The 12,090-nt window shown below is 54.5% G+C and overlaps 1 protein-coding gene across 2 annotated transcripts in view; it reads left to right on the top strand.

The window, feature by feature from the left end:
• MTMR10 (myotubularin related protein 10) overlaps positions 1-12,090 on the top strand; it is a 47,031-nt gene that overhangs the window by 5,593 nt on the left and 29,348 nt on the right. For both annotated transcript variants that reach the window (XM_006167238.3, XM_027767802.1), the window contains exons 2-4: positions 3,922-4,058; positions 6,453-6,525; positions 6,963-7,105. In XM_006167238.3, the coding sequence (XP_006167300.1) occupies positions 3,922-4,058; positions 6,453-6,525; positions 6,963-7,105 (353 nt within the window). The remainder of the gene's footprint in view (positions 1-3,921; positions 4,059-6,452; positions 6,526-6,962; positions 7,106-12,090) is intronic.

The following is a 12,090-nucleotide window of genomic DNA, read 5'->3' as shown; positions in this document are numbered from 1 at the left end:
CCCTTGTGGGCTCCCCTGCCACTGGCAGCTGGGGCTGGGTCTCCTTTTCTGAGCCCCGGGTGTGTGCGCTCTGGGCCTGTTGGCTGCTGTGCTCGGCAAGACTTGGTCCTGTGCTGTTTTCCTTCCTGGGGTTGACGGGGAAGGTGGCATCTTCGTCAGACCCGTGTCGGCTTCCTGAGCATAGGTGTTACGGAAAGCAACGTAACTTCGTGTTTTGGTCCTCAGGGAGTTAAGTTCTGCAGCCTTGCCATCTGGAAATTTACTGCCCTGAATGGTATTTCCTCTCTTCTTTATCTTCCTATTGCAAGAAACACACTTGGTGCTGCCTGACCCCTCCCAGGCTGTCACGAACCATGGGCCCCTCACCCACCTGGCAGGCTTTTCTGCAGGGCCGTCTGCGGCCCTGCCCTGCCACTGCTGTTCTGTGCTGTCTTCACAGCTCTGCCTTCGCCTCCACCACCAGCTGGGGCTGCTTTGTGGTGTACTAGGCTGGGCACTGCGGCTCCTCACTGGCCAGGAGGAGCCGTCCCCAGCCCCGCACCCTGGGCACTGGGGACAGTGCAGGAGTACAGCCTGAGGGCACACCTCCTGTCCCTGGGGTTTGGAAGCTACTGCAAGCGATCTCCTCAAGGTCACTGACTGAAATGCAAACAGGAAGTCAGAACACCCTTCTGGCAAGAGGCTGCTCCGGCTTCCTTCCCTTCCTGGTCCTTCCTGGTCTGTAAGCTGGCTTTCAGGAGGGCCGAGCCGCCTCCTTTAAAGTTGTGCAGAGTCCTGTCTTGCAAGCAGGTGCTGCCTCCAAATGCCCTGGCTCATGCCCCACCCCAGGAGAACATTCCTGCCCTGAGTGTCCTCCAGAGCTTGCTGAGGTCGCTGCTGTGGAAAGCAGCTGCCTCTGAGGCAGGGGCCCCACCACACCTCCCCAGACTCCAGGGCTGGTTGGGAGCAGTTGTCACTCGGTCCCCGTCCCCAGCTCGGTGGCCTGTAGCCCTTGCACATGGAGTGCTAATAGCTCAATGGGGTGTACAGCTCACGCTGTCGGGAGAAGCCAGCCTGCAGTCCCTGACTCCTGAGTACATGCGCCTCTGTTTCAGCAAGTTTGTGACAGGAGCAGGGTCTGCATTTGACCCCTGGGCTGTGGTTCACCATCCCCTGAACCCAAGAAATGCATTCTCCTCTCTGCCTCGCTCTCGGGAGCTTGACATTTTCCGTTTGCGTGTCAGTAAGAGGACCTGTGGAGAAGTGCTTTGTGAGCGTGTGCCTAGTGTGCGGCTGGCAGGGGTGCCAGTGTGGCCCCGCACCCCACAGGCCCATCTGCTGCCCCGTGTACGCTGTGCCTCCCAGAGAGCAGATACTGTGGGATGCTCAGCGTGGTTTCTCACATGAACGGGCACCGGAGGAGAGCAGGCATGAGGAACAGGCACGCCTCCTGCGGGTGTGCCTGGACGACCGCCGGCAGCTCAGTGTCGGGGACACTTTCTGGCCGAGGCAGCTGCTGAGGGAGGCGGCTCACACGAGGTGACCAGGGCCTGGTGCACCATGTGCAGGAGGCTGGTCTCAGTGGAGGTTGACATGGGCATATCTGAATTTAAGCCTCAAGTAGTTAGGGAGCTGTTCTTAAAACTAGCCTGTGCAGGAACCAGCAGATAGCGTAATGGCTGTGTCGCTGGACTCCCATGAGGGTGACCGCGGTTCGAGTCCCGGACCCGGGGGCTTAAAGCTCACGCCAGTGTGCGTGTGTGCCCAAGATCCTGAGTGGAGAAGGGAGTGCGGCCTGGCCGTCCTCCGGGGGGGTGATTTTTCACTTTCTGTCTCTCCGTCTCTCTCTGTCTGGCGAGCATATGCACCCTATAGCCAAAAAAAAAAGCCCCAAAAACTAGCCTGTGCATTTTTTAAAACTTTGAATAAAAGTTACTACTGCAATTCAAATTTATCATAACGTTTTAGTTACAAGACTTTTGAGACTATAGTTTCACCTCTCATGTATTGTTAGATGTTTGGGGATTGTCGACAGGTCCTACTCATTGTTAAAAGATTTTTGTTTCTTTTTAGCTTTTTGTCTTAGGGCGCATGTGCTCACAGAGAGAAGAGAGACAGAGATACAGAGAGGGAAAATGAGAAACCACCCCTTAGTGGGGATGGCCAGGCTGCATCCCTTCTCTTGGGATTTTGGGTACATGTGCCCAGCATGATTTTTAAGCTACTAGTTCCGGAACTCAAACCATGATCGGCCATGTGGGAGTCCGACGCCCCCAAATCACCTGCTAGCCCCTGTTACAGATTTGTATAAAGACAGAAATAAACAGAGCAGATCAGGACCCTAAGTTTTCTACCATTGACCTTGTAACCTAATGGCTAAACAATGTTCACAGGTCTAGATTGAGATCTTCAAATTAAGGTTTCAAGCTGTAAATGATGACCAAACTTTAAATGGACTACAGATAATTATTCTTCCTTAAAGCACATTATAATTTTTGTTTTTTTTCTTTAATCTACTCTTTTCCCCCCCTTAAGATTTTAAATTACTTTTTTCTTACAAAAACAAAAACAAAAACAAACCAACTTGGGACCAGCATAGAGCGTAATGGCTGTGTCACTGGACTCCCGTGTAGCCTAGTTGACTGGGGTTCGAGTCCCGGACCCAGTGGCTTAAGCTCATGCTGGGCACATGTGCGTGCATGGCCAAGATCCTGAGAGGAGAATAGAGAAGGAATTGTGGCGTGGCCATGCCCCCTGGGGGGTGATTTCTCGCTTTCTGTCTCTTTCTCTCTGGTGAGCGCACATGCCTATAGTAAAAATCTCTCCAAAAACAAAACAAAACTAGTGGTCAAGATAGACTGCATCTGTAACTGGTCTTGACAGCTGCCTTCCTGACTTCAGACAGCCCCGGGTTGGGCCCGCGTGGCCCGGATCCTCCAGGGTGTCCAGTGCCAGCCTGGAGCTCCCACGTGGTGGGTCAGTGGCCTCCCGTGTAGCCTAGTTGACTGGGGTTCGAGTCCCGGACCCAGTGGCTTAAGCTCATGCTGGGCACATGTGCGTGCATGGCCAAGATCCCGAGAGGAGAATAGAGAAGGAATTGTGGCGTGGCCATGCCCCCTGGGGGGTGATTTCTCGCTTTCTGTCTCTTTCTCTCTGGTGAGCGCACATGCCTATAGTAAAAATCTCTCCAAAAACAAAACAAAACTAGTGGTCAAGATAGACTGCATCTGTAACTGGTCTTGACAGCTGCCTTCCTGACTTCAGACAGCCCCGGGTTGGGCCCGCGTGGCCCGGATCCTCCAGGGTGTCCAGTGCCAGCCTGGAGCTCCCACGTGGCCAGCCGTGCAGCATCACGTTTTACCGTTCTGCGGCGTTTATGTCCGCCTCACAGAAAGAGGGGCACCCTTGCCGGGCACCTCTGGCCAGCCAGGGCTCGTGGGTGCACATGGTGTGCCCCATGTGCCAGGTGGGCCCGGGACTCAGCCCAGGCCGTGCAGGGCTCTGGGCCACATGACACTGCCCTATTGCCTGTGCCGCTGCGGCTGGGCCCACCCGCCCTCTAGCTCAGGCTGAGTTCAAGCTTTGCCCGGGTAAGGTGTAACCCAACTGTGGGGCCGATTCGGCTTGGTGGGGACACAGTTGCCCTCTGACTCTATCCCTTACAAACGGGACTGAAGACACCGGTTGGGAGAGTGAGTGGCGAGTGCAGACGCGGGGGGCCTCCGAGCTCGTCTTCCTTTGCGTCTGCCTTGCGTGTGGGGGTCGGTGTCTCCTGTTCCCGCTGTGGGGCAGAGAGCACCACAGGGCCTGCGCCCGGCCGTGGTCAGCCAGTGTCTTGCTTGCCGTCCTTGCCATGAAGGTGCCCTGGCTAGGTCACACGGCGTCTGTTGCTGCGCTGTGGTGCACTGTGCTGATCCGGTGTTTTCATTTCCCTTTCCTAAGGAGAGGTCATCGTGAATGAAGTCAGCTTTGTGAGGAAATGCATCGCAGCGGACACGAGCCAGTACGACCTGTGGGGCAAACTGGTCTGCAGCAACTTCAGGGTCTCCTTCCTCACTGACGACCCCGTGCCGTCACAGGTGCGTCTCCTCATCCGTTCTCATTGTCGCCAGAGGCATGCACTCTCAGCAGAGACAGGTCCAGAGAGAGGAAGCATCCCCCACGGAGCACAGCCACGCACGCCACGGCCCTCTCCTCCTCCAGCCTGTCAGGGCTTGGGGAGTGCACACACGTACCCAGCATTTTAATTTTTTACAAGTTTTTGCTGTAGGGGTGCTTGCAGGAGAGGATAGAGACAGAGACAGTGAGAGGGAGAGGGGGAGGGGGAGCTCACCTAGGGGCATGGCCACACCACGGTTCCTCCTCCAGAGATTTTGTGCCCAGCGTGATTTTCAAGCTGCCAGGTCTGGGACTTGAATTGCAGTCAGCCATGTGGAAGTTCAGCACTTCAACAACTACCCACCAGTGACCCACCCAGCATTTTTTGTTTGTTTTTAAATAAACTTGTACTTTAAAAAATAAATTATTAATGATTATATTTTTAATTTGACCAGAGAGATAGAGAGAGAGCGATCTGCCAGGGTTAGGACGCAGTCAGTGAACCGTGGTCAGCCGTGTGAGTCCAGCACCTTAACCTCCACTCCGCCTGCCGGCCCCAGCATGTGTCTAAGCTGGCTGGCCATGTGGCTTCACCTCCCGTGCACAGGGCTTGCCCACTGGGCCACGGGGCCCACCCTGGGGTGTCTGTGTGCACGCCACTTCGTTTTGGAGGGCCTTGACCCCCACACTGATTGGCATTATGTGTAGACCACAGATTCGGACTAATCAATAACGATCGATCTATGAGAGTGTGCGGTGATCCCAGACGAGGCGAAAGAAGCGCCCTGGGGCCTGCGGGAGGACGGGGATGAGGAGGCGGTCTGTGTCACCCTGTCTCGCTGCTGTCATTGCCCACGCTTTCTTCGCGATAAGGGGGTCACTTCCTCCCTTCCAAATCTTGCTCCTGCTTGTAAAGGAAAGATACCCTTTTTTCTTAGTCATATCGAGGAAAAACTTAGTTATTTAATAGATAGTCTGATAAATTGTGCCCATTTTATTGGTTTTATTTTTTTAACTGATTACTCTCCCAAAATGCCAGACTCTGGTTTTGAGTGTATAGTAAGAATGAACAAAGAAGCATAACCCTCTCCTCGCCAGCCTGTTGCTATTTTATGTCCTTGCTGGAAAGCACGGCCCTGTAATTCTGGCTTACAGCAGCTCGGGCAGTCACCTCCCGTCCCCTCCGCTGTGTGCTGCTGGGGTCTGGGAAGGCCGCGCTTCTGCCTTGCATCTGTCTGTATAGTAGTGGTTGCTCCTCAGTGTGACGGCTGGGCACTTACTTCCTGCTGAAAGAGCTGCCGTGTGAGTCTGCTGCTCACAGTCGTTCAGGACTTCCTGGAGCCTACCTGTGCGTGCGTGGAATTCAGTCGTCAGCAGGCGTGTGGTGCGGGAGGCACTTACGGCCTGGGACACGGGCACGGTAGCCCCTCTGGATGTTGCTTTGCATCTTGTCATGTAGTTTTAGCTCCTTTGAGACCCTGACCCCTGACTCGATGGCGTGAGAAGCATGTGCCGGATGGCGTAAACCCAGGACTGCTGTTGAGACGCTGTGTCTAGCTTCTCCTGGCAGCAGGGTGGCGTGTTCGCCAGGTCTTTAGTCTGAAGGTGGGCGTGCAGCGTTCACAGGTGGAAGATGTGGGCAATGGTTCGTTGTAAACTTTCTCTAGAGGGTTTTATTCTTGATAGATGTCGTTGTTTTCCACCCTGACGTCAGCACTGTGAAATCAGCTGTGAGTTTCACCTGTTAAAGGCTGGTGACCAACTTCCCCAGAGCTAGATGCGCTGAAGTCTGTCCCTGAAGGGGCCGGTGGCGTCACATTGAGTCTCAGTGTGTGGTGTACAGCCTAATGTCCTGGTTTGTTTGGAACCAGCGGGTTTCTCACTCACGTGGAACGTGAGCAGAATGGCATCGTGGACGTGGAGTCGAGGAACGACTCAGAGAGCCGGGAGGGAGGGGCTCGAGGGACGCCGATGAGCAGGCCCAAGGGGCAGCCACTCCTGCGACCAGACCCCGCGGGAGCCTGTGCTGCACGACTTCCTGTGACACCTCAGAGCCACACATGGGTTCCAAATGGCTCAGCTCAAAATATGACAAACGGCTGAGAAGGCGTGTGTGCTCATAGCCTGGATGTCGTCGTCCACGTTGCATTTTGGTGCTGAGAAATAACGCTGTGCCCACGGGTGTGTAGTTTCTGCGCGTCTCTGAGCAAGTGCAGGAAAGGGAGGGGCGAGGGTGCGGCTGTGGCCTGTGCTGCTCTGCTCTCTGCGCTCTCTAGAGGCACCTCGTGGTTCCTGTCACCACTCAAAGGCAGGCGCGCCTAACCAGGGCGCGGTTTCCAAGGAAGGAGTTAACGCGAGCACCATTCTCGTTGCAGAAGTCCCACTACAGAAACCTCCTCCTTGGAGAGCATGACGTGCCCCTGACCTGCGTGGAGCGGATTGTCACAGGTACGTGGGCCCGTGCCCACTGTCCCCGAGGTGCTGCTTGCAAACACTTGACTCTCAGCTGCTTGGCTGGGATTTTTATTTCCGTAGGTTTATTTTTGCTATTTTAATTTTGACTCCTAGTAACATTAATGAAAAGGAACACGTCAATAAATTACTTTAAATGGGAATACATTATAGTTTCTTGGTCTTTGTCCTATTTTTACTTAAAATTTTAATCATTACATGTATCTAGATAGCAGTGGTTTTATAGAGAAGCTCCTTTTAAAGGTCTTCAAAGGCAGTGTTAAACCGACCGCCCCTCCGAGGTTCTGAGAATTACAGCTGCACTGACAGATGATGCGGCACCACTGTCCAGGGAGGGGGCCTCCGCTGGCCTAGTACACAAGGGTGATAACTGGAAAGAAGTTTACATTTTCTCTTCTCTTTTTCTTTTTTAGTAAATGACTACAAGAGGAAGCAGAAAGTCCTAGGCCCCAACCAGAAGCTGAAGTTTAATCCCACAGAGTTGATTATTTATTGTAAAGATTTCAGAATTGTCAGGTTTCGCTTTGATGAATCAGGGCCTGAAAGTGCCAAAAAGGTACAGTTCTGACTCCTGTCGGTCTTGTCCGCGCTGCGCTCTCCGGTTGCCTTGCTATGGGGCCACCCTGTAGAACAGACAGCTGAGGCTGTGATAGGGTATCTCTCTAAGAAAAGTCAGAGCCAGTCACTAAGAGAGCCATTTCCTCACATTACTCGATGGCAGCTTTAAAGTGTTCCATATAATTTTAAAATCACCTTGTAAAATATTGAAGATTCTCATATGGAAATTATCCTTAGGTTAGGACCATTACCAGCAGGTTTCTTTCTTGGTTAAAAGGTTGAAAAGTTGGGAGAAGGGCCGCAGTGGAGAAACCAGAACTTTCCCCACAGACCAAGAGCTTGACTGAGTCACATACCAGGCAGAGATTAGCGGGTCAAAGAAGCACCCACAGGGAACCAGCAGTTAGCGTAATGGCTATGTCGCTGGACTCCCACGTAGTCGACCGCAGTTCGTGTCCCGGACCCGGTGGCTTAAAACTCACGTCGGGCGTGTGTGCATGCCTGCCCAAGATCCCGAGAGGAGAATGGAGGAGAAGGGATTGCAGCGTGACCATCCCCCCTGGGGGGTGATTTCTCGCTTTCTATCTCTATGTCTCTCTCTGTCTGTCTGGCGAGCGCACGCGCCCTATAGCAAAAATCTCTCAAAAAAAAAAAAAAAAAAAAAAGAAGCACCCACAGAGCAGTAGCCCACAGGGCCCGCTCGGAGCTAGGAGGACCTGTCAGCTTATATCCCCTGCCTTCCAGGGAGTGCTTACTGCCGCCTGGGGAGCAGTACTCGGGGCCACACCCTGCTCTTCTGGTCACATGGTTGGTGAAGCCAGTGGAGGCGATGACTCCCTGTTCCCAGCCTGGTGCAGCAGATGCAGCGTCTTAGGACGTGGCCTCTCAGAGCCCTGGGCCCCACTCTGTGGAGCAGTGAGTGCACTGGTTTCTGGGGTCCGCAGACGGGTCGCAGTCACAAAGCAAGTCTGCAGAAAGGTCTCCGAGCGGACGGCCTGCCTTATGTGCTCCGTGGAGGAAGTGTTTCACCAGAGCCCACAGCTCCTTCCTGAGAAGAGTGTCTGGGTATCCTGGGTGCCAGGGCTGCAGGTGGCAGTGGGCTGGCGCTGAGCGTGCTCGTAGACTGCCTCGCCGGCTTGCTGTGTTGGTGAAAGCTAAGCTGGATGACTTCAAAGGCCCCTCTGAGCTGCTTCACCCTCCCATTATGGTTCTGGCCATTCGAGATGCCTGTTCTTCAGTAGAAAGGCACTGGGATTATTCAGGGTAGACGTGTGAGTAGTCTAGCTAGGTACATGCTCATACTTACATGTGTACCTGCCGTCTGATTGGTCGAAGCTCCGAGAGCCCGTCTGTGGGAACTCTGACGTCTTAGAGCAGAGCTCCCGCAGACCTGTGAGCTGCCTCCCGGCAGGAGTCTTTCATGGGCAAACATGTACTGGCCTCCCGGGTGCTCACTCCCTTTCTCAAGTGGCACTTTTAATAAGTGGAAGTCGTGATGATCTGGCCTAGGTTTCCACCGTGTAGACTGGCGTCTTCCATGTGCGAGGCGGTGTGCTGTATTTTGCTAGGTAGAAGGACAGACGGGACGCAGCTGCTTCCCAGTAGTGTCTGCCTGGGTGAGAAGGCAGGTAGGCACGCACACGTGAGCAGCCAGAGCAGCACGGGGCGAGGGTGAGCCCCAGCCCGGGGCCCGGGCAGCAGCTGGGCTGGGGGTCGGGCCCCTCCTTCACCGTGCCACTGGTGCGTGGGGTGGGGAGGCCTCGGAGCCGTCTGCACTGGTTGGCCCGGCCCATCTTGGCTGCTTCTCTAGACCACGTTTCAGCCAAAACCCTTGCCCCAGTGTCTAACATTATCCCTCTTTTGAACCTAAAGCTCAGAAGACTGCTTCTCGGTCTCCCATAGAGTTGTCAGAGAGAGAATGCAGGGAAGACGGGCAACGGGGCGCAGGTAGACAGTGCCCCCGATGTACGAGTTTCTAGACAAAGGCGGGCGCACATGGCTGCCAGAGCGTGGCGGCTCTGAGTTAGGCACGAGCTCTGGCATGCTCTCACGCCAAGTTTCTGTCTAAAATTAGGTAGCACGTGGCCAGGAGTGGCTCCCTTTACCTCCTAGATGCTCTGAAAAGTGCTTTAACTGTTAAGAGGCTATAAGACGACCAGTGTGTGCCGAGCTCCTGGGGTGGACAGGTCAGGCCTGCAGTGCCGGGAGCATGCATTTCCGTGCGCAGTGGAGGCACGCAGCACCTGCTGGGTCGTCCGCTCAGGGCTGCTCCGAAGCCTCGGTCTGGCCAGGTGGTCCCGCTGTGCCGCCATGGCACTTGACCCCCGGCTGCACCGTGTCCTTGTCCTCAGGCTGTCGGGGACAGGTGTTTGGGAAGGTCTACGCAACGAGAGTAGGACAGGCAGCCTCATTGCAACTGCAAGCCACTGCGTTCTTTCAGAGAACCTTGGCTCAAAACTGGAGGGCCAAAAGCAGTTTTTAATGATTTATCTCTTTAAAATGTGTTTGTGAGGGGAGGCCTTCAAACAGTCTACTGAAATGCAGGTATTGAGAGAACTCTATGGTTCTCATCTTTGTGCCGGAATAAGATTGTACTTTAATTCCATTTTCTACCAGTGTGTGGGGTCAAAACACGTGCCCCGGTCTCCACTTCTCCTCAGGTTAGTTGGTTCTGACCGATTGTGGAATTCACCTTTCCACAGGGAAATAAATTGAGCTTATCCCCTTAGGGAATAAGCTGGCCTTCACCCAAACTGTCACTTTGGCCTGAGTCTGATGCCGGCTCCTTGGTGGCTCGCACACTTCAGAAAAACAGGAAGCGTTTGTCTGTCCTGGGAGAACTTGTCGGGACTGCCCAGGCCGTGTCCCCGGCTGGTCAAGAGGACGCCGTTGACCAGGCGTGCCTCTGGCTCTGCCCAGAGGTCAGTCTTGGTCCAGGATTATTTCAAAAGTAGTTTGCCTTTTTTCTTCAATAAAATACTTAATCTCAAGATTTTCTTCATTCCCTGTGATAGCCAGGGCACATGAAATATTCAAAGGCAAACTTTAGAAACATCGTTCTTTTTTTCTTTGCTATAGGGCGTATGCACTCGCCCAAAAGACAAAGAGAGACAGAAAGTGAGAAATCACCCCCCAGGGGGGATGGCCACGTCGCAATCCCTTCTCCTCCATTCTCCTCTCAGGATCTTGGGCACGCACGCACACGCGCCCGGCGTGAGTTTGAAGCCACCAGGCTCGGGACTTGAACTGTGGTCAACTACATGGGAGCCCAGCGACATAGCCGTTATGCCATCTGCTGGTCTTGGCACAGTTTTTCTTAAAGTTTTTAATGCTTAGGAAGTAATTGCAAAATTAGAATAACTTTACGTCAAGGTGAAACCTGGTTTTTAAGATTTGTCAAAGGTGTAGGGACCTGGGTGCAGGCTCTGTAAACAGACCCTAAGCGTGCGTTGCCTTGTCCATGCGCTGGAGACGCCCTGCTCAGATGACGTGGGGACATGCCATGTACTTGTGTCAGCTTACCCTGCCACGCCACGGTCACGGTTCAGGTCGGGTCCCCCATTGGCTGCTACAGAAGCAAACTGAGTTTCAGTTTCATGGTATTTTTAGTGATCCCCCTTAAAAGTAGGTGTCATTGGCCACACCCATTTGTTCCCTGGCCTAGTGTGGCATCGGGCCACTTCTAGGGGCTGTCCAGAAATAGACTGCGCTAGGCTTTGCCTTGTTTCTTTGTCACCTGGTGGCCATGGAAAGCCATGTCCCACCATCACTGAGCTGTGGATGTCTTCTGTGTGACAAGGGCCTGGGACTGCCTCCTAATCGTCTTGGAAACCCGTAGACTAGCACCCCAGCTCAGGGCCTTGGAGACCGTAGACTAGCACACTGGCTTGGAGCCTTGAAGACCGAAGACTAGTCCTGGCTCGGAGCCTTGGAGACTGTAGACTAGTCCCGGCTCGGAGCCTTGGAGACCGTAGACTAGTCCCGGCTCGGAGCCTTGGAGACCGTAGACTAGTCCCGGCTCGGAGCCTTGGAGACCGTAGACTAGTCCCGGCTCGGAGCCTTGGAGGCTCGGAGCCTTGGAGACGGTAGACTAGTCCTGGCTCGGAGCCTTGGAGACCCATAGACTAGCACCCCGGCTCGGAGCCTTGGAGACCGTAGACTAGTCCTGGCTCGGAGCCTTGGAGACCGTAGACTAGTCCTGGCTCGGAACCTTGGAGACCCGTAGACTAGCACCCCGGCTCGGAACCTTGGAGACCGTAGACTAGCAAGCACCACAGCTCGGGACCTTGGAGACCGTAGACTAGTCCTGGCTTGGAGCCTTTCCCTGACATGTTAGTAACTGTCAGAACACAGGCCACCACAGAGCACCACGGGGGTCCTGGCTGGCGTGATGCTAGGAGAAGCTGCAGATGTCTGCAGACGGCCCGCACATGAGGAGGGGCCTGGGGCTGCCGTGAACCCGCTCTCCTCCGCCAACACTGGCAGAGCCTTCTCTCTGGCTTTCCATGCTGCGTGCTCAGTGGCCTTTGTCTGTATCCGTGCCCTTCATCTTGCTTAGCCCTGTCTTCCGCACTGGAAGGCGAGCTCAGGGACCACAGGATGCCTGCCTGCCTTGGTGAGGCCCCAGAACCTAGAGCGTGGCAGGTGCTTGGGAGGTACTTGTGGGCTGTGTGACAGGTGTGGCATCTGTCCTTGTGGGGCAGAGCTCACTGGGGAAAGGGGAAAAGAAGCCATGTCTGTGCTCATAGCTGTTCCGTGGGCCTGGGGAAGCACAGCCTTCGATGCGCAGTGGGCCAGGGAGGCACTCACACAGACCACCTCCCCTGGGGAGGACAGGGCTCTGGAATCGGGACTCTCAATACTGGCTCACACAGGGGCCCTCACGAGAGGGGTGTTGAAGAGACGTGGCAGTTTCCAGAAAAGCGTGGTCACCTGTAAAGAGTAGGAAGTGTCCCGAGCAGAGTGTCAGAGGACGGGGGAGGT

The sequence above is a fragment of the Tupaia chinensis genome, unplaced genomic scaffold (assembly GCF_000334495.1).
Source record: "Tupaia chinensis unplaced genomic scaffold, TupChi_1.0 Scaffold144682_1, whole genome shotgun sequence".
Lineage (NCBI taxonomy): Eukaryota > Metazoa > Chordata > Mammalia > Scandentia > Tupaiidae > Tupaia > Tupaia belangeri.
Note: the sequence above shows the minus strand (reverse complement) of the source record. Positions and strands in the feature narration are given on the sequence as shown.